Source organism: Lutjanus erythropterus, chromosome 15, assembly GCF_056507025.1.
Source record: "Lutjanus erythropterus isolate fLutEry1 chromosome 15, fLutEry1.hap2, whole genome shotgun sequence".
NCBI lineage: Eukaryota > Metazoa > Chordata > Actinopteri > Lutjaniformes > Lutjanidae > Lutjanus > Lutjanus erythropterus.
Genome location: NC_139331.1, coordinates 33,188,384 through 33,211,965, shown reverse-complemented (window position 1 = coordinate 33,211,965; position 23,582 = coordinate 33,188,384). Strand labels below are relative to the sequence as shown.

The window sequence follows — 23,582 nt, the reverse complement described above, 5'->3', positions numbered from 1 at the left end:
AATAATTAATGGGACAGAAGATAAAGATGCAGATTGACACATTAATTCTTGAGCTTCAAAAATCATTGAGTTTAGGAACAGAAGTTGACAAAATAAGCAGAAGGTCTGTTTAGTGGCCATTCTGGAGCTTTCCAACATTACCTCATGTTCTTCATCAGTAGATTGAGTTTACAGTCGTCACTGGACTGGTAAGACTGGGCCTCATTCAGCAACTGTTCTTTAGAAGAAATGTGTTCTTAAAACCCACTTAGGCAGTTTTCATGAGGATTCTAGCATTCACCAATGTTTTCTTTTGTTGGATTTGTCTTTTGGTATGAACATATATATATATATATATATATATGTATATATTCCAGTTAAAAGAATATTATAGGAATTAAATAAAAAAAAAAATCTTACTCATTTACAAATACATGTAATAATAATTTTCAGTATTTTACAAAACTGTCATATTTTAAAATGCATAATTTGACTTTAAAGTGTGATCATTTATAGCTTACAATAATCTTAAAAAGCACAACTAAAAAAGAATCAAACAGGTTTCAGTGCATAGCTGCATTCTCTTAAATATTAAAAAAATAATCATAATTAAATGTGTCTTAACATTTGGTGTTGTTCAGGACAACATCTGAGCTCAGATGTGGGGCAGATGAATGGGACCTGGGTGCACACCTCATTTGCAAATCAAATCAAATATTTGATAAACACAGAGGCATTGTTGTGACCTTTTGGGCTTTCAAATTATGCAACATGTTGAATACAAACTAAGTACTCAAGTAGCGCTTCTTTAACGCATGAACATGGTAACTACTGTTAATCACAAAGATAATCCAAGAATACTTTAATGAATCTCACTCAGACTTTTCTTTGAATCGCTCATAACATATTTATGAAAAAACTTAGAAAGATATTGGTGAATGAGGCCCAATGTTTTCTGAACCAGTATTCTTACTTAAGAGAAACATATGAACCAACCAACCGTGAACAGGGTTGAAGTCTTTATTATAAATCATTTACATTACAAAGTAAGACATTAGTCATCGCCATATCCATCCAAACATCTTGTCTACGAGGAGGGGTTAGTGAATCAGCTGGTCAGAAATGTTTGCTTTGCCCAGAGGAGGGTTTTATTCTCTAATCATATTTCGGCCTGCGGGAGGATGTTGGCACGGGGGTTAATCATGATCCCATTTCAGAGAAAGAGCTTGTTGATCCACGCAGGCACTCAACACACAAACACACACAGAACATCATCAGCCTTCAAGTATGAGTACACTGACCGCAGAGCTGCTTTTATAGGCGCTCAGGTGCTGAGCTTCTGATGGCGAATGAACAAGCACGAGAAACAGCAGCAGTCAGACAATGAAGCAGCAAAGACGAGACGAGGAGATGTGCAGGACAGATAAGACAGCAGGCAGATTTCTTCTTCTGGACATTCTGGACTGATGCGAGACTCCTTGTGTCCCGTTTTGTGATGTCCACTTCTGATGGAGTCAATCCACCGACAGACGGGACCATTTACCCACAATATTTTTCATGCTGAAGGCTTTACGCACGTGACCACAGTGTGTGGAGATGAAGTGGACCTCAGAAGTTAGCTGACAAAGTCTTCAGTGGCTTGGAGAAGTCTGGAATATGTTTTTTTGGTCTTTTCCCTGCCCTTTACCTTTAAGTTTTCACATAACATTTTTTTTTTAATATCTTTAAATAAAAATGTTTTATAAATCATCTACAAACCTACATCTTCTATAAATTACACAATTTGTTTAACCCAACGGTTAAAGCAACAGCTGAAATTTGCAGTAGAAAACTCAGGGACAGAGAGAAAGATACGACCTCTGCATCCAGCAGTGACAAAAAGAGATTGGTAGAAAAGAACATCTATACAACAGCAAACTGATTTAAAAATTGAGCCAAAACAAGAGACAGAAGGGTCCTTTCTGAGTGAGAGTTTGTTTGTCTGACCCCACAGTGTCCAATCACGGCTTGCGAAGGGGAGCCGACGCACTGGAAGGCAGCCACAGATTGGGTCAGCGTGTGTATGTGTGTGTGTGAATATAACTTCATGTGTGTAAATTCTGTGTGTTTGTAAATGAGTCAGCATCTGTGATGTCATCACGCTCGTGTCAGCAGCTCCTGAGCCCACGTCTTGATGGCCGAGGTCGTGTGTTGGAGCAGCTGCCACGTGGAGTTGGTGAAGGACACAGCGTGACCCTGCAGACACGATACTGACACCTCACCGCTGCAGGGAAAACAAAGAACAGCACTTTTTTTTAAAAAACTGCTCTGATACCTACGGATAAAAAGACAGTGAATGCAGTGTTTGATTCTGGTATCAGGATTGGGATGCACCAGCTGTCTGTAAATTCATCACTGAGTTTATGTGGTCCTCATAAGCTCTTAGGAACTACATCTAGTTTCAAACTAGTGATTTACTGAAGTGGGCTGCACCATTAAAGGGAAAGTTCACCCAAAACCTCCCCAGAGGGAGAGCCAGGAAGCAGCTCTCACCAACATAACCCTCTATAAGACATTCAAAATCAGTCAAATCACTCAAAAATATGGATTTTGTTAGCTTACATATATTATACAGTAATCGCTTAAGTCTCAGGCAGACGGAGGATAGTCACAAATACCCACCTGATTATTCTGGGGTTCTTGACTCGAAAAGGTTTAGAACCACTGATTTAGAACACAGCAATGCATGAAATCACATAGGAAGTGACCCATGTTGTGCATTAGATTAGTAAAGTTATTTTTATTCAAAAACTAAGAAAAGAAACAGGAAAATAAAGAATTGTGATCATTAAAAACAAGTTAATTGAGGAATACCTAGAATACTAACAGATAAAATTAGTCTATTGTAAAGATCTAGAAAATAAAAACCCAGCTGGGTCTTCTTAGACCAATGGTTAAAAAGGTACTGACTTGCAGGAGTCCTGTAGGCTGGTCCATGCTCGCTGCAGCAGCTCAGTTATGTACGCCAGCGCTGGCAGGATGTAGTTCTGATGGAGGGAGAGGAGGAGCTCCTTTAAATATGCCAACACCTGGAACACGCTGTCTGGAGTGTTGGTGTTCACCTGGGCAAAGATACACAGAGGTGAGACGCTCATCAGTGACATAAAACAGGACTGTTCCATTTTGTCAAGTCCAACTCTTTGATTGAAGAGAAAACACATTCAGTCTGCCTCATTAACCCCTAAATGGACAACGGGTCCATTTACACAGCAGGGGGGGACAGTTTCACGTCCTTACCCATTCGATGGCCTGCGGTGTCTTTTCTTTGACCCAGAGAATAAACTGCGTGGTGTTTTCGGAGATGAAGATGGCTGCCGTTTTTGCTTTTTCCAGACCTTGTTCCATTAGTGGCCCCACGACCCGCACACACTCAGAGTAATAATGGGGAGTGTTTGTCTCCAACCAGCTACAGAGGATACAAAAACACACAATATACAAAGTTAAATGGTGTATTTGTATGAACATCCGGTGATTTTAAAGATTTATTTGTCAAGGTCCCTTTGGCCATTGATCTGAAACTGGCTGAAAAGGAAGGGTGTGCCGCATTTACAACACAAGACAAAATGCAACACCACCACAGCATGCAGCACAATAACCATTTTATTTCCATTATCTTGTTTTAATGATCATGGGAAGCCTGTAATTGAAATTAAAATTTGACTAATTGCTACTGCATTGTTTTAAAAATATATTAGCTATATCACTGTACAGCTTCATTGATGTTCAAAGTAACTTCAGGTAAACTACAAGGAAATATTTTACTTAACTGACTCAGTGTTAGCAGAAACAAAGACTGCTTTGTGTACAGGAAGTGAATCTGAAAGCGTGCTTGATACAGAGCTATTTTTATACTCTGGTTTGACTGGTCAGACACAGTGTGCAAGAGTCAACTGGGACAAAGCCTAAAAAAAGAGCAAGAGACAAATTCTACCAATACGTGTCACACGACTGACAGTAATTTGGTTCATTTGTCAGAGGGGAGACCTACTAATACATGGTGAATTGGTCAAATGCTTGCTTCACGTACACATACTGTATGTTAGGAGTTGATCCTGAATGTTTGAGGTCATACCTGAAGCCTTGTTTGCTGTAGACTGTTATTTTGCCCCAGGCCTGCTGAGATACGGCTGTGACCCCTGAGCTGCGAAGATGCCTGGCTGTGGTGGAATCTGAAATGTGCACACACACACACACACACACACACACACACACACAAACAACACACAATGTTAAGACCTGAAAAACAAAAATGAAAACTAGGTTCTGTGAGGGGTAAAGAGGACTCGAACAGACCTGCGAAGGAGCCATGGGATCTGATGTCATGAGTGATGAAGCCGGCAGCGAACACGAGCAGAACCATGAGCAGTTTGGACCAGGGGAAGCCACGACCTCGCATCTTTACCTGCAGATTCTGGAGACAGAAGAGGAAAAAGTGAGGGAAAAAAAATCCAAATTTCTGCTTCTGTTTTGGAAAATCAAGTGTTGAGTACATTCATAAAACATATTCTAGAGCTCTTTTGTGAATGAAAGTGGGAAAAACTTGATGTGTATATACATAAACTTGATAAGCATGTTAACTTAAAAGTGTCCATGTGATGATATGGCATAGATAAGTGTTTAATTAGACTGTTTTCTGTCTAAAAATCAAACCCAGAACTCAGCAAACTACATTTTAGATTGAAGTTTGATATTAAAGCAAGTTTTAATCATTATCTAATCTAAGTCCAATACCTCAGAATTCCCAATATCTCTATGAAAAAAAAAAGACATTTATTGTTTTTTAAAGTGACTGTCTGTCTTACCTGGCACAGGTTATTGCACTCCTGAAGATCCTGAGATTCGACAGTGTCTCTCATCTCCTCATTGGTCACTCTGAAAGACTGGATTGTTTCTTCAAGGTTCTTACGAAGCTAAAGATGGAAAATAAAGCACAATTAGTCAGACACAAAACGGAAGAAACACAGTTAATCCTCTATTCTTTACTCTGAGCCTGCTGCTGCATGACACCGAGCTTGAATTAATTAATAAAGCTGTGACTCTAAGCGTCAGCAGAAGTGTGAACGCGCCCTAATCCTCTAATTAAACTATCTCCAGGGAGGTGAGTTTGGTTTATGAACCATTAGACCTTGTGACAGGAGTCGTACCTTTGGTGGCAGGATATTCCAGGACTTCAATAAATGATTCAACAGCAGACTGGAGAAGAGAAGAGAGAAGAGAAGGTCAGCTTGAAATCCAGAATTATCACAGAGGCTATATTTAACACACAAATGCATTTTGCATCTGTGGAAATGTAACAGTAAGATATGCGTTTGCCACAGAACATTCTTGCTTTCTTTCCGCTTTTCACAGTTTGAAAAGAAAAATAAGGGTTTATAACTCACCTGGACTGGGGTAAGTGTTTGGTATAGAGCTGCCTCCACACTCCTAGACTCTGTACATCCACACACAAACACTCCGTCATACTGCTGAGCAGCTGCAAAAAACACGAGCGGGAGGAAGACAGAGGAACAGAAAGAGTCAACTTTTCAATTTCTGATTCAATTCCATTAATTTTGATAATGACAGTGACAGCAGATCAAGACCACATCCTACTCAAGAATGTCTCATATCTATGTTGCTAAAAAAATTTGTGCACAGTTGCAGATAAAGATTTGTCTACACTAACCTATTTATTTTATAATTATTTATAGAACTAGCTTCCAACTGTGACTGTATAGGATGTTTTCTGACTTGTGTGAGCCAGTAACTCCAGAACATTGTGTCCAAAATGTCAGAATTTATTGTAAAAACACAGATGTAATAATTTCCAAAATTCACAACTTGTTTTTATTTCATGAAATACTTTCATGAAATATTTTATTGTCCTGAGAAAACAGTTTGCAGTTTGTTATTTGTCTGCAGCAATATATGGCCACTTAACCTTGGGAAGGAAGTTGCTAGACAGTGGTTATAAACACTTATGTTTTTCCTTTAAGCATAGCCAATAGCTAAGCTAATCTGCTAGAATGTGCTTGAATGTTTGTGGCGCTGGTGGTCTCCACAATGAGGCCATAAAAGCCCACTATATGACAGGTCACTTATCAATATGATTTATTCTGATGCACCAAACTAAACTAAACTCCAGCAGCAATATTCAATAGAAAAGATCTGTGTGAAGTCTACCACACATTAGGGGTGTGTGTGTGTGCACATGTGCGTGTGTTACCTCTCTCTTCATGTCATCTGGACAGTGCGGCGTGGCTCTGGACAGAAATGATGGCAGGTATGTGTGTAATGTGCTCTCTGGTTTGGCTCCAAATGCGAGGACCTTCAGTCGAGGGTACAGACGCCTCAGCTGCTCCTGCAGACTGAACACAAACAAAAACGGTTTTATTATCGGTTTTATTATCGGCAGCAAACAGCCACTGGGAAGTAAAGATCACTGTTAAAGCTGTGGTCGGTGTGTTCAAATACATACACGAGAAATGCTTTTAGATCCAATAAGGAGATAACAAAAATATATCCTTTACAAAATCACCTGGATTCAAAAAATCAAACGGTGTGAATGAGGATGTCAGCAGCTCTTACAGGTGGAAAAAATGAATTGCCCAACGGGAGAATTAACCAGAAGATAAAAAGCAGAAACTCGCATATTCAAAATGTTTCAGTACTAAAAGAGAGATGACCTCGCTTCAGTGCACACAGTCACTCTCCTCTTCTCTTCCCACATCTTGTGGTTGTCAGATGAACTGTAATTTAGGGTCAAGCATCCGGGCTGAATTCTCAACCATCCACTGTCTACACCCACTTATTCCAACACTATGTAGTCACGCTTTACACGTGGGATTATTCCACAACGGACGAAAGAAAAATGTTATGACTGAGAACTGTGTTTCGCGTTAGATTATATTTACCTTGATGACAGGGCATTCTTAGGCATGAAGGCAAAATCCAGCAAAGGAAAGAACTCTTTAGGACCCATGATGCCAAATCCCTTTGTCAGGTTTGCATGAAGTCTGGAGAAAGTTAAAAACAAATTAGTACAAATGTAAGAGTCAGGGTATAGTTTAATTTAGTCAAACATGTAAAACATTGAGTTCTTTTGTTAAGAGCCTGAGGAAATCATACTAACTACACACAAAATTAATTCAAAAGACACAAAGGCACAATCATGGAAAAACTGAAAGCTTAACTTGAGGTGTCTTTGTTATCTTTGTACTATGATTTCATAAGGTGATTTCAGACTGGAGGAACGTTTTCATAGCTCTGAGCTCAGTTGGAGGAGCAACTCAAGCAGGACCCACACAAGAGCTGGGAATGTAGTTCCAAATCGTAGTTCTTAGAACGCTGTAAAGATGTTTTTAGTTCCTACTTCAGAGTAGCTACTCTCCGAGCACAAGGGAAAGTGCTCAGTTCTGATTTACTGCTCAGATTGACTGTCAATACTATTTTTTAAGTCCACATCCAGTCATGTTTTAAACATTCTAAAATGATCTGCAAGAAGAAATAAACTGTGTCTGATATGTTCTCTTTAAACATGAAAAACACCACATGGACACGTTAACAAGGTTAGGAATGTGATTTTCACAGACGGGGGTCTTTAAATGTGGCCAATATCAGATTTCAGTATGAACTGTTCACAGTCCTGAAGTGACCCGCATGCGCAAAAGAAGAATAACAAACACTTCACATGCAGCACGCAGAAACAGATTAAATCCAAAAGATCAGGATGTTAAAAGCTAATTTTAACTTCATCAGTCGACGCCTTTCTTGAAGGCATATAAGTCACATGAATTCTGATATGAATGTTCACACTGAGGTTGCATTTCAAAAATGAGACCTGTATCTGATTTAGGACCACATATGAAAGCGGCTCTAATCAGAATTAAAAAGATCAGATTTCATGTGATTTGTGCATAAAAAAAAACAAAAAAAAAACAGATCTGAGTCATGTTTGAGAGAAAAAGCCGATCAGATTTGGGCCACTTTTGTTTGCAGAATCAACGTAACAGTGTAGAAATGTACAGTAAAGGTCCAGACAGAAGTGGATGTTGATTGGTTGACTAGAATTATCATTTAAAACATCAGCCTTGTAGAAAATGTAAACATTTCTCTCCGAGAGTCTCAAGAACTCTTTGGTCTGAAAACACCTCACATTCAGCAGTCACATTTTAGGTGTAATGAAAATAAAAGAATGTTTTGTTGTATTTTACATTAACTAAGCCAAACAAAAAATAAATAAGCCACATATTCCTTAGAATTACTTACAGAAGAAGTCTCTCCAGATATGCAATGGCATAAGACGACAAGGACTTCACTCCCAGCACAGGCAGCATGATTCCCAGCCACACTGAAACACAAATAAAGAACTTGATTCATCACACGGGAACTTTTAGTTCTGGCATTAAATGTGTCAACACTTGGCCAAGAGCAACTGCAGCAGCAAAACATGAGTTCTTGTATGCTTAATTATTTAAGTAGCATGATGAAATGAATCATTAAGTTAGCTAATATGATAAAAACTAAAGCAGCATGAAGGATGATTCTGTGCAACAAATCATCCCTCATATGCTGCACTGTTTCATAAGTCTGTAATGTTGAACGCACTCATTTTGTTCTCCTGACATTCACTGTTGCTATTTTAGATTCTATACTTCCACATTCCCATTGCATATTGCACTGGAAATATTTCATTATCAGGTCAAGCTGTGTATATTTGGCAAGTCTAATCATATCAAAGTCTGGAGCTCAGATAGAGATTCTTGATGACAAGGGTTAGAGTGTTCCTCAACAGGAACTCTCACATTGGAGGGGATTTATTCTGATAAAACAGTCCAACATCAAGATAAATGGTATGGAAAGAAGCAGAGTAACTCTAAATGAAAATGAGGCTAAGAGACTATTTTTGCCACAAGACAGTTTTTTTTTCTCTTTTTTTCCCCCTGGGATTGAAAATGTACCATATTTTTACTCTCTTGACTCGTATTGCTGGTTGACATATCATCAACACACTGAAAAAAAAATTAAACAAAAAAAAGATAATAAACATTTGTAGCTTTGTAAATGGCCTGAGAATGAGTTGAACTCAGTCTTCCCTCGCCTTGGGCGAGTCAAACGGTACTCAATAGTCTTATTTTGCAGATCAAGCTTGTTACGTAATTTTCCAAGAATATTCATCCTCCCATGCCCACACACTGACACCCACCTCTCTCCCACCTCACAAAATACCAGGCAAAGACTTGGAGCAGTTTTTGGAGTTATCGTGTGCTGAAGCTGGCAGATGGCTGTCAGTGGATGTTTTACTGCTTGAATGTGCCCTGTTGCTTCATTAAACCCCGACCCACAATTTCTGCCAGCACATATTGTTGAGCAAGTGGGAGAAAGGGGAGACGGACACAGACGAGGACTGATGATGTAAAAATGAAGAAATACTGCATCTACCAGAGGTTGTTTTAGACTTTCTCATTGTCCATTACTTTGATGAACAGGATTGTTAATGTTCTGTCATAATTAATGTCTTACCCAGCATTAGCACCAGCATGTAATTAAAAAAGAAATTGATCACAACATTTAGGCTAATATACAGAACAAACTTACAGATAATGCATCTCAGGGCTGGGTATCTATTCTCAAATTGATTTGATTTACAAGGTCCCAATTTGATCAAATATCAATATCAAGGAACAAGGAACCCTCTAACTTGGTGCATTATTAAAAATATTATGTTTATGTTAAGAACTGATCCCAGAACAGTTACGTTAACAGTGTTTCCTCTACCATTGTTTTGTGGGGATGGCCTGTCCTCCCTATGGGACGACCCTCCCCCCTTGAACAGAGCAAAATATTTTATTTTACGTTGTGAATTCTTCATTTTGAGATGAGCTCTCACATGAAAGGCTGATCGCGTAAAACTAACAGGGTTAAAACTGAAGGCTGTACTACACATCCACAGGAGAAAATACATGTATTAAAAGATCAATTTTGGGATTTTATGAATCAATATTAGTCCATAAAAAGGGAAAATCCAATTTGAAACAAATCTTTTTTTTAAACCCAGCCCTAATGCATTTATAAGGCCACAGAGGGAAAAGATTAACAAAGACAGAGACCATGTGTCACTTTTCTTGTTAGCACCACATGAAGATCAATTATTTTTCCTTTGCAGTGACAGCAGAGAGCATCAAAACAGCATCCATTGCACCTAAACAGGCAAATATGAATGATGCAATTTTACAGAATAAAATACAAATCAAGCAATCCATTTACAAGAAGTCAATGGATTTTTCAACAACAACTTTTAATGATTATTTTAATTTTGTTCTGAAACCCGTGCTCTGCTGCCACACTGGAGACTGGAATTCCCAGCAGCACTTCGGCTGGTGATTTGAAGTCGGGACACATTTCTCTCAGGGAATTGATTAGACGTCGGTAAGACTCTCTGAACGTGGGATTTCCCGTTCCTGCAAATACTCATTTCACCGGGAGGAAAACCCACAACATGCGCTCCTTCTGCACCAGGAGTGCAGCTACACCCCTCTGTGACCTGTAGTGTTCACAGACATGCTCCAAGGCCTCCTACTACAGGTGGTCCTCAGGTGGGAATTGTCAGTATTGCGTGTGAATTACTTAATGCTAAGGTAGATCTCCCTTAGCATCCTAATCAGTGAAAATGATGGACAGTGGACAGATTTTTCTGTCATTGTTAAAAAAAAAAAAAAAGTCAATGACAGAAGGAGTATAATGCTTCATAGCTGTGTGTAAATGTGTACAAATTCTTTGGGTAAGGGTTTGGCTGACTATTACCTCTTAGTCCTTGGCTGAGGTCATAAAATCCAGCTTGGCCAAGAGCCCACATGATGGTCAAACACTTCACTGGACGATTCTGAACTGACCGCAGTAACTCCAAATACTGAAGAGGAAAGAAAGGGGGAGAGTGAGACATTAGAACGTTGTTTCAAGGTTATTGCAAAAGACAAATCCCAAGTGCTCAGTCGTAAAGTGAAACCGTGAGTTTGAAAAAGAAATTGTACATTCAGAGCAGACAAGGGCAGTGAAGCAGTAACCCGCCAGTTATCCGCAGGACTCAAGGACATGCACTCACCGCTGGCAGGTTTTGGGTGGCTATTCTGGGTTTGTCCTGTAGGATTGCCTGAATGCAAACTCTGTAGCCATGCAGAGGTTCTCCTGGAAACAGAGAAGACAAGCAAAGGAAACATGTTAAGTTGAAATACAAAACCAACACCATAGCCACGGTGTCCTCCTTTTAGATTTCTATTCTGGTCAGTAACTTGTTGTTTTATTTGCCTGTTTCATGTTAATTAGAATTAAAACTAATGCTGAATATTTACCGAGTGAGTAAGTGTCTGTTTATGAGTAGTAAGAAATCATTAGTAGTCTTTTAGAAGGAGTAGATGTTTATAATGGTTTATTTGAGCAATATGTTAATGGGTATTGGCAGCAGTGAGACAGTCACTGAACTCAAACTCCAGAGTGTGTATTTCCAGAGCAGTGAGCTTTTGTTTTCAGGTCAATGGACTTAGCTAACTGACAGTCAATCAGCTTACAGTGCAGAACTTGTTGTTGCTTGTTATTGTCAATTCACAAGGTTGCATCTGTCTTGTGCTCCTGCGGTGTTCCTGCAACCTGCCTGAGTTCCTCAGGTTTGGGTAGAAGGAGGCAGATGGAAGCAACTCGCTTCAACCAGGGATTCGACCGTCTACTGCTACAACTCACTATTTGCACTAATTTTTTGGACATGCAATTTCCAAATATTGCTCCTTTAAGATATGGGGGGAAACGGCAGAGATGGTTTGACACAACAGTAAGTGACCACAAACTACTTCCAAAACCCAACTCTTACCTGACTGTCTGTCCAGCTCCCTGAGCATAGTATAAACACAGTGGTCGAAGAAATCTGGCAGAATGTCACTGCAGTTCCCAATGAGGCCTTTGATCACACCCTTCAGCTCTTTTCCTGTAAGGCAGTATGGGTAATCTGGGGACAAAAAGATACAAAACTTCATCATAAAATAAGAGTCTTTTGATTATCATGTGTCTTTAAACATTTTATTTACAGATAGTTTGTCTGGGCTTTATTGCATGTGCACAATATTTTGTTCTTAATCTTGTTTTGAAACAAAATAAATCCGGAGTTAACCGACCGTGAGTGTAGCTGCTGAGAGTGGGCTCAGTCTCTGGTGCCGTCAGATTGAGGTTGAGGTATCCTGCCAGGTCTTTGACCCACACTGATGGGTTCTCTGGAAACAGTGTCTGACTGCGAGCCAACTGCTGCTTCAGGTCCCCGACATCCAACTAAAGAGAGAACAGGACAGAGAAAACATTCAGGCTGTTCACTCAGAAACAACACAACCATTATGCAAAGATGAGACTGCATTTCAGCATGTGATAAATTTGCTTTGAGGATGCCACAATGCAGCATTGTACGTGTTTGCATGAAGGTATTTATGGCTTTTGGAAGATTTACAATAACATCTATTTTCACTTCACTGACATATCAGTTTTAATCTTAAATTTTAGCCACAAACAGTGTTTTAGGGCAAAAAGCACACACCAAATCTTCAAAATAGTCCAATATTTGATTCTCCTCTCATTAAACTGCAAGAAATACAAGAAATACGACTGTTCAGCTTTGTATAAACCTAAAACAAATTTCAGCGTCCCAATTTCTTAGCAACAAGGAAGTTTTAAAAAGACTGTCAATACGATGAGAGAAAACAGACACGTATGCGCATTACTCACGGCTTTGAAGGCTTCCTCAAGGGTCTTGTGAGTTGTGGGGGTGACTGTATTGCTGGAGTGTGATTTCTTGGATGATTTGTTTGATGAGGGCTTCTTATTTTCAGGCTCGGCTGCTGGTGGAACCTGCTCCTTGTTCTGTTTCTTCCCCATCTTCTCAAAGCCGTCATACAGAGTCTCTGACATCTTCAGGGGTGCTGAAGGAAACAAGGCAGCAGCGGTTAAGTAAGACACTCCTCTGTGTGGATATGAGCGTCTGTACTTTTTTTTTTTTAAACGCAGCCTCTTTTAGAACTTCTTTGGTCTTCTATAAAATCAAGTTAATCCATGAAACTGTGTCATTCCCCTCCCTGGCTGCTCCCTCCCCTCACATTCAGCGCTCCTACCCTCCCTCTATAGCTTGCGTAATGGGCTCCCAGACAATATTCATGCAACACTCATTACAATTCACAAAGGGACAGAGTTAAGCACCAGCAGCATTCTGGGTACAGGGGAACTGTGTGTTACTCGCTAAGATCCCACTGGTAAACAAACTGTGCCCATTTCAACTGAGTTCATATTAGAGTTTGACCAGTTTTAAGTTTTGAAGAGCAAATAAAAATAAATGTATATATGTAATGTATACTAAGTTAGCTAATAGCTGATATTTTAGGCCTGCAGACCAATATTAAATATCAAAACAATAATGATTTCCACTTTAAATATCTGGTATTCACCAAAGTTTTTATTTTATTTTACTAAACTATTATTATTTTTAATTTCCAGGATTACACAAAAAATTGTGTAATGGATGAAAAAATATATATATGTAGGAAACAAACACAAACAAACAAAATTAGGTATGAAAATGACTGGGCAGTATTTTTAATATCTAAATCAGTTACTATTATCAGCCACCAGTATTTTTTGTGTTGCGAAAGACTATGACACAACATTTGATGCCTAAATTCACATCTGACCAAATAATAGGACATACCTGATTTGAAAGCTATGCAGGGTAGCTGTTAGCTAGTGCATTAAAATGGATGACATACAGGCAAAAATAACCAATAGAGAATATGAAATTGTGGGCAAACATTGTTGGACATTTGGGAAAAAATTGGTGAGATCAGAGAGTGTGAGAGATCGACATTGTCAGGTGCTTTGCTTGTAAAAAGTGCAAAAAAGTATTAATTTTTGATAGCAAGCTACGTACATCGTCACTGAGAAAACACACTGGGAGCTGCAGGAGTTCATGCGTGTGACTATGTAGCTTGTGTATTTAATTGGGGATCAAAGGACAATGATTTTGGGTGGATCTGGATTTGACTCGAGATAACTGCAGCTAACAGATCAGCTCTGTCACTCTACTTTGCGGGTGTGGGCTTGCAAAACTGGACCTGTACAAGACTCCAACTATCAGTCCAAAGTTTATTTTTATTTATTTTTTTCCCAGGAAGATAAACATCTTCCAAGACAGGCCACAAATTAGTAGGTCGGTTTTTCAGTACAGGTTACAAGTACAGGAGTGGAAAGTGCATTTTAATGGGGACTATTTTCTGCAGCAGATTAATACAATTTTTTTTATTTAAGGCAGCTGGAAGGTTTATGTGGGACAATGTTCACTGTACTGAACAAACAATTCAATTTAATTTGAACTGAACTGAAACATCACATAGATCACATTAGATCAAATCCCCAGTCATATTCTGCAGCTACTCAACAAAATATGCAAAAAACAAACAAACAAACAAAAAACAATACATTTCCTTGTATTCTTAGAAGAAAATCTAAACATGTTTTCTTCCTGTGAAACAAAATATTAAATGCGCTTACACAGACTTGAACCAGCCATACAACCAAACAACCATATTATGACATCTACCCATTAACTTTAACTTTTAGCAGCAAAGAGCTAAGATTCATTTGTTACCTAGCTAGCAACAGCATGATGTCATTCCAACATTCAAATTGAACTCCTCCCAACATTATATGCTCTTTAAAAATGCTACTTAATCTCATTTTTGGTCAACAATGATCTATGTCACAGAGGAATAAGCTCAGGCTTGTAGGACAATTTAATTTTATTGTTGGTTTTGGTCTTTTCAAAGAATGTTTAAAAAAATTGGAAAAATGCCTATTATTGCTAGCCTTACCCGGTCTATCTCATTGAAACCCGCTCTATTAATATTACAGTTATTATTTGTTTAGTAAGCTGCTCCATTGGGCTCTAATCCTAACTCATGCAGTAAAGCTATTTCCAGAATTTAACTCTGAGTCCACTCGTCTGCACAGAAGAATCCCAGTCAGATCCTCCCACAGACTTGAGTCGGTGTTGACAGAGGTCACCAGTTGTTCACTGATCATTCAGCTGTACTGTACATGTTGCTGACAAACCTAAATCTATATCGGGTGTGTGTGTGTGTGTGTGTGGGCACAACACAGGGCTGTGACGCAAAGAAGGAACTTATTTCATCACAGCGTAGATTTTCAGTGACTCTGTTGCCATAACTTCTCTATTCATAAGCTGGTCAGCCAGGAGTATTATTCACTTCCCTGAACTGAAATAAACTCATCTCAACAGGCAGACTGAACACATGAGTAACATTTCAGTGTATTTTTTCCACCACACTGAAGCCAGTTGTCTCTGTCTCTGTGAATGCCTCAGCTTAGAAAACATGGAAAGCACTGAAAGAGGAATGAAGTAATCTGACCAGGTGCTCATGTCTATTAATACTAAACAAATATCCTTAAGTGTCAGGAAGTCAGTCATTTCAAGTCACAGCTCGTGACACAACAAGACACCTGCTACGGTGAAATACAAAAGAGAAACAACAAGTGAGGCCAGTCTCACTCAATCAATATTCTTTTCCAGCATTGCCTATTTCTCACCTAAAATGTTTTCAGAAACATACTATATTAGTGAATTTGGCTGAAATTTGAGAATGTTTATGACCAGACAGAATTTTTTTTACTGCTTGAAAAAATGGCCAAGCACAATCCCAAGTGGCGGCGCTACATCACATACTTCATTGCTCTGACTGACGTAAATGCATCCTGTTAACATGTTAACATGATACATGCTGAACATCATATAAACATTATAACTGTGAAAGGCTTACAGTGTCTCTATAAATATTACTTTACTCAAATAAAATGAATGAAGAACATTTGCTGAAACATCAGACTGTCTGGTGGAATGATTATGCTTTAACAAGATTTTTCCTGAAATCAATATAATTGACAATTCTCATGAACGTATATCTACAAGGCTTAGATTTTACATGATGCAGTCCACAGTAATCACAAAGACATGTCCAGACACTTCCAAATGCACCTGTGTCGAGCATTTGGCACCATTATTTGTTTGCTACAGTACTTCCTAATGAAGAAACTGTTTTGTCAAAATGTACTTCTCCTGCAGTAATTAAATAAGACAAAGTGAGCCGCCCGAGTATCTGCCAAGACAGAATTTCCAAGAATCTAGACAACTTAATTAAATGAAAGAAAAACCACATCAATCCAACAAACTACTTGGAGATTTGCCATGTGTCTTTGTAAATGTCAGACACCACAAGAGAAAGAGAGGAGTGTCCTCTCAGAGGAATATGTTGGAGTTAGTTCAATGAGCTAAACAAGCAAAGCAAGAATAACAAAATAAACACAAAAACAGAAAGCAATATGAAGGTGTGAAAACCTGATCAGTTTTTCACCTGCAGAGTGATTTAAAGTTTTGCAGCCTGTACAACACACTTTCCAAATTGGCTTAATGATTCTGATTGAATTATGATGCATCTTGGGCTCTTCTGGCACGCGGACACTACACAGTGTGAATAGAAATTCAAGAATGTTAGTCTTGTGTCCTTGTGGGCGTAATTCCTATTCTCTCCTATCTACCGTCTCAGTGAAAACCTTGAAGGATTAAACACAAGGCATCTCCAGTCTTTAAAATATAACAAGTCACAAAGTGTAATCACAGGCTGGTATGGAAACCAACATAGCCTTGGCACAACTTTATGTCCTAACACTGCACAAAAAATGTCTTGCAACGGTTTTGATCAAGCTCTCTTGATCAAACACATGCTAGCATTAGCTTATCATGATGACCTGTTGACCTTAATTAGATCAGATGTTCAAGAACACAGCTGGACAGAAAACTTGTGAGACAGGATATTTGAGAAATAAAGGTTCAGCTGAGTGCAGCTTATCTTTTTATCTGGACTGGTATCTCACCTTAAATGTTGGCATGCACCAACAACTACTAACTACGCACACCGAGTTAAAAATGCAGACAGTTCTTGCCACACAAGCCGTGTAAAGATGGGCGACTTGGGCTGCGTCTGAAATTGCTCCCTATCTATTATGTGCACTACGTTTAGAGTCAGCCATTACGTTTAAGTGTTCGAAATCTGTGGCCCTTAAATTCCCACAAATCAAAAAATTGGTGTCAATGGCATGAATACTACATATTTTTAAACAATCCAGGAATGCAATGTTGCTCAGTTTTTACATAACTATCAGAAAATCTATGAAAGAAATGTATGCACCGTTCCATCCACAACTATAATGAAACTTTGCATTGCATAGTTTAATGGTGACAGTGATGATTGGATGTCTTAACACAACAGATATCAATGGATCATCAATCAGCTCTACTTAAAAAACATCTTGACCACTTCAATAAAACATACTTAACAATTCTCAGAGCTGTTCAACTGCTGGTGACACAAGTAAATGTAAATGTAAATGTGCTGATGGGGAAAAGAACAAGGAGAAGTCAGAGAAGGAAAAAGGAAAATATGTAGAAGGGAGTATTTATTAGACGTGTTAGTATTCTCCAAATACATGAATACAATACACAAATTTTTCCACTTCCTCCAAGTGTAAGAACATTTTTTAGTGCTTCTACTGAGGTTTTTTTGTACGCAAATTGAAAATGTGCATGGAAACCCTGTGGATGCAAACATTACTGTGGTGTGACTCTACACCTGCCACTGATGCAAAATGACAATGATCAATCAGTGTCCGACTTTTCCAATTACAATGCTGCTCACTAAAGAGCAAACTATTCAACAGGGAGTACTGAGTAAGTGAATGAGAGGGATGTCAGACACAGCTCTGGGGTCTGTCAGCAGAGGGTCTTGGGTTGTGGTGGGAGTGTAACCTGAGTAGATGCCCTCTTAGAGGGCTGTTGGACTCGATTGGATTCTCACACCAGCAGAAGAATAGCTGACAGGATGCTTCACATATAGACATGGAGAAAACCACTTTCAGAAGCTTCTCAACAACTTAGAACAGACTGCAGCAAGACAAGTCTTCTTCTCTGATCACACTTCTTTCTCAGTGTACACTGTCATAACAGTGGGATTCCCAAATTTTGTCTGGCAGTCTGGCATTGGCCTATTTCAGAAACACATGAATCGTGCTGAGAGGAGAACTGGAAAAACTGAGTAATACCAATACAGATATTAACCTCCTATTAACCTCTTTCTACAGAGATCATTACTATGCAGCAAATTTGAGTTTGCAATTTCTATCAAGCAGCTAAGGACCAAAAAAATAAAGTTTGTGGGAAAAAATGAAAATATTTTTAGCATGATGCCTGACATTGTTTTTTTTACCCATTTAAAATACCATCAAAACAGCATGTGGTATGTAAATCAACAGAATGACATGTTAGACTTGACATATTCACTTCTGTTGAAAGAAGAGTCCTCGTCAGATATCTTATAACTTGCTCAGACACGTAATGTGGAACAAGTCCAATATAGGTATCATACCAGCTGTCTTAAACATGACCTCCTGGAGGTGAAGCTATGGATGTAAACAGACGTTAGAAACTAGACCAAAGGCTGCAAAGCAGAGGCTAAGAAAATATACATTTTTACTTTTTTTTGTCAGCAGTTAACAGTCAACTTAAGCAGTTTAAGAAGAAGACTCTTGGCTCATCTAGTCTCACCTTGTACAAACTGTTTCAAGCAAAATAAAGCATTATATTAGTCACGTCCTTCTTTCTGGTGTTGCCTTGTTGTAAAGTCGCACAACCCACAAAGCCTGCTCTAACAGATACAAAAGCCTCAAGCCGAACCTGAGGCCACAGGATTATTTTGAACATGCCGAAACCACAAACTCAACAGTAATGGTCTCATGATTCAAGTGTGGGAGACTTCAAGGAAATCAACTAAGATTTAGTGAGCTGATTACAATATTGATGGTCCTTCAAAGAGCCTGCTAATGCTAAAGCACACTTTGAAGGGATAGTGTGCTTCCCCAGAAATATTTACGCTATGTAAATAGCAATTTAGATGAAATACTTCACATAAATATTATGGGGGTGGTTAGAGTGTGTATAAATCAAAAATAGAAGTGCATTTCTTTTACACAAAATCTTTACACCACCTCATCTCTGACACAGTCACAGTGACCAGGCAGACAGACTTTGGACAGGCTGATTCACTGATAAAACTGGTGCATAAACAAATAGCAGTGACTGAGTGAGATCTTATCTTCTCTGACACCCATTACTTCACCCACAGCCATACCTGTGGAGAAGGAGCAGTAGGTGAGGGTAGTTGTTGACAGGTCTACCAAATGTAAAGTATGCTGAATATAAAAACAAACAATCCATCACAGGGTCTAGTAGCGTGAGCCGAGAAGGAATTTTCACACAGCAAACAGAGTTAATGTGATTACTGCGATGTTGTTTATGGGCAGATTAACCTGCTGAGGTCCATAGTGCAAAAATGAGCTGCTTGTCCCCCATTAACTGGGACTGTTCCAATACTGATACCGGTATTGACGAGTATGCAAGTCTATGCATCAATCTGATTGGACCCTGCAACTTAACACTTCCTACACCATTTTTAGCATGGTGAAATCATGTTCTGTGGCATTCTCTATATGTATTTGTTCATTATATCACGGCCATTCAGGTTTAATCATATAGAACTGGTAAAAACAATAACAAAAATTTTTAATGCATTGGTATTAGATCAGCACTGGAATGAATAAATGGTATCCAAACATCTCTACCATTAACCAACCAATAGTTTTTCTATACTAGAAAACTACCTGGTACCATGTTTACTGTATGGAAAGTTGATTAAACACAAATTACTTCTAGAACAGGTAACGCATGAGAACAAAACTGATAATATAGATCTTAATTTTAACACAGGGTCCACCCTTCAAGACAGGGCTTCAAAATCAGGTCATAAACCATGTCACATCATTATGCCCTTATTATGTCGGCTGATGTTGGACTACTTTGTTGGTGGTGGAAAGATAAGCTGAAAACTGACAGGCACAGAGTAAGCCTGAAGTTTTCAGGGCCCCTGGACTTCTGGGACCCCAGACAGTTGGCCAGTTTACACAGCTGGTAATTCATGTGCATTGCCACCACCTACCTTACACTATAACAGTGCAAAATTAGTGTATAGAGAGATAATTTGACTGTCAACTCTTTATCCTTACAGGACAAGGATGGCCTTATGCTGTATATATTATCACTGTCAACAAAACCATTAATGTGTTAGTGTGCTTCTTAATATTTTACAATTTCCTGACGGTCAGTGGCACTAAGCCTCAGGCCCATTAATTCCAACTGAAGGCGTAAAGCTTCAAAAATGGGTCACAAATATATATTTTGATTGTCTTTTCAGGATAAATAATTGTCTAAAACAGTTGGGGACTGTTGTTACTCAAACAAGAAAATCATGCATTTGGTGGTGACTATTTTCAGAGGCATATTCATACAGCTCACATTTAGTGAACTAATCTTTATGAGGCCAGTGAAAGTCCCGTGTTGATGAAGTAGCAGTGTCCTCAAGTGCAACAGTATGTTTCTAATAGACTTTGTACAACAGTGGAGGAATAAATTGTATCAGGTGGCAATTGCATAAACAATAAGGTACTTGTTAGCGTGATCAACTGAATATTTGTTCATTTCACCAGATCTGCTGACAGTAAGCAAAATATAGAATACTGCCAACCCCATTCTTCAATTAATCATACAAGGGGAAAACATGACCTTTAAAAGGGACAGTCCTCAAAATCAAAAATACATATTTTCCTGTTACCTGTGGTGCTATTTAATCATCTAGATTGTTTTGGTGTCAGTGGCTGAGTTTTGGATATATTTGCCAATTTAATGAACCTATATGGCATTCAGCTTGTGGTGCTCAAAGCACCACTTTCCAGAAATCATGACACAGTGACTCAAGCTAATCCACAGACTTTGTTGTGAGCAGTTTCATGCAGGAACAATTTTCTCTTTACGACCGCCAACCATATCACCACACAGAGAGAAGCTCGCACCTACTCATGTTCATGAAAGCAAGCCATGTAAACATTAATGCGTCCTCCTAAACAGAGCTGTAACCTCTTGTCCATGAGTAGATATACACTTTCTCCTAAGGTCTGGCCACGTCTACCAAATTGGCAGACGACAAAATCCACAGTAAAACAATGCACTGGGTGATGATACTGTTGCTGGAGTCAGCACCACATGTCAGTAATTTAGTTGTGTTTAAAAATAAAATAATAAATACAACATGGAGAAATAGTGCTATGAACAGCAGAAACAGGTTCTTTTTATCTTCTCTCCCACATCAAATATGGAACAACTCTATGGCAACCCTGAGGGGACATACTACCTCAAACACAGAAAGCTTTTAAATCAAGATTTTAATGTGGCAGAAGGCTCAGTGGTCTATGACTGTCAGCCATCATGATACGGCCTAACCCAACTTCCTTCTGTGCAGTGACATGGTCGACGGGTGTAGTTTTGTAGAAAGAAACTAATTTCTACATAAAACTGCTCACAACGGGGGATGTGGATTATTTTGAGAAACTGGGTGATAATTTCTGGAAAGAATCATTTCTGCTGAGTTTTACAAATGTAGTTTTTTCAGCACTTTGAGCACCACAAGCCGAGGGCCATCTACTTCCATTATATTTGAGAAAGAGCAGACGTCACTACAGATGATACCTCAGCAACTCACACTAAAACAATACAGATGTAGATGTATAAATAGAATTGCAGGTAAAAGTTTAAATATGCATTTCTGATCTGGGGGTGAACTGTGCCTTTAAATAGCCACACTGATAAGTGACCACTCAGAGCATCGACAGCTGTCTGTGTAAGCTAAGTGGGAATTAGCAAATGCTTTAATAATTAATTAACCTAATATTTTACCGTTCAACTACATTATGACAACACCCTGGAGATGCATTTAAAAGTATAACAGAAGAACAAAGAGAAAAGGGTGACAGAAAGCAGCTAACACATGTTTCAGAGATGCAGCTCCTCAGTGATGACGTTGCCTGTGTTGACACACTGCTGTCTGAAAGGTTGCTAGCAAGGAAGCTAACTGCTGGCTAGCAATTCATTCCAGCTGTATGTGGCAGCAGCACACAGTCCAGAAAGGCCAGTTTGCTCTTATTTTGAAATGAATGTGTCAGCAGAAATGGGTGATTATGGCCACGCAGATAAACTGGTAAACAAACAAACAAACAAACAAGACAAGAAAAAAAAAGATCCTAGGAAGTACCGTTACTGCGCGATGCTATGCTAACAGTGGCTAGCTTGTCAAGTCAGATGACAGCTACGAGCCATCGTCATTTCCAGTATTACTATTAAGACATCAGAAAGTACATGTTAAAACATACGGTTTAGTTAGTTTAAACAGCAGAACAGCTGTCGCCATCTCTCTCCTTTCATTTTGAACTTTAGCAGTGAGGTAAATGGGTCACAGAGCAGCTAGCAGCAGCAGCAGGGCCATGTTCACTTACGTCTGGATGGCTGGTTAGATTCGCCCAGGGCTTTCCTTCCCCCGCCGCCGGGTTTCTTGTCAGTCGGGTTCTTCGCTCCTCCTGAGCTGTTACTCTTCTTCCCTTTCCCCTTCCCCACGACCTCCCATTTGCCGACTGAGCCATTATTTGATGCCATGTCTCTGCTCCAGATCGGGTGCTACTTCTTCGGGGTACCGTGACTTCCTGACTACTTCCTCCCTGAACGACGGCAGGACGCTGCTGATCTCGAGCTCACTCACTCAACTGCTACCGAATCATTTAACTGTCCGCGTGCCACGTCTCTTTGTCGACCTGACGTCAGAGTGATGCGTTTGGACCGTTAGTTTAAATTCTCCGGGGGAAGTAGACAAGTTCCTACATGTTCATGCACATTTTAAAAATTCACCTCAACTAACCCCGAGTATTTCAAAATAAATTTAAGTTTTCTCTACGTTCATATCAAAGTTTGTATGTGTTTTTTTTCCTAACACAGTGATACAGGGAAATCACTGTTGCCCTAAAGTATATTTAAAAATGGCGCCTGTTTTGATTTGAACCAGCATTTATCATTAAACCCAAAACACTGATATATTCACAGCAAAATCTATCAGATATAACATGCTTACACCTTCAATGATTAATCGATTAATTGATTATTTTTTAAAAGTCATTTAAAAAAAATCCTAACTGATCTTCAATTATTATATGGCATTGTCAAATACTCCATTCTAATTGGTCAATTACAGCAGTCTAAGGTCTGTTATTTCTGTATAACAGGCTGTTGGTGTGGACACAGTTCTGATCATAAACTCTAGGACAATAAAATCACTAAAAGCATTTCAAAATTAATACTTTGTGTCAAATTATTGATTTTTTTGGTACATAACCACATAACAAACAGGATAATGTACAGCGAACAGGTGACAATTGCAAAATAAAGCCACAAAATCATTTCAAAATTATTATTTTGTGTCACATATATGAGTGTCATGGTTTTTTTTTTTTTATCACATACATGTGTAAATTGGGGTGATTCAAGACCCCTCCACTTTGCATCA

At 39.0% G+C, this 23,582-nt stretch overlaps 1 protein-coding gene across 1 annotated transcript; it reads right to left on the bottom strand.

Annotated features, from left to right (window-relative positions):
- Positions 1–985: 985 nt before the first annotated feature.
- Positions 986–22,740, bottom strand: tmem214 (transmembrane protein 214). The gene is made up of 17 exons (XM_084737325.1): positions 22,525–22,740; positions 12,757–12,950; positions 12,159–12,309; positions 11,858–11,992; positions 11,099–11,181; positions 10,801–10,906; positions 8,266–8,347; positions 6,912–7,013; positions 6,224–6,365; positions 5,400–5,491; positions 5,163–5,211; positions 4,821–4,928; positions 4,312–4,429; positions 4,091–4,187; positions 3,256–3,424; positions 2,929–3,080; positions 986–2,242 (listed from the first exon to the last, which is right to left on the bottom strand). Exons 1-17 carry the CDS (start codon positions 22,679–22,681, stop codon positions 2,116–2,118), a joined length of 2,064 nt encoding a protein of 687 aa, XP_084593451.1. The 5' UTR covers positions 22,682–22,740; the 3' UTR covers positions 986–2,115.
- Between the last annotated feature and the right edge of the window lie 842 nt (positions 22,741–23,582).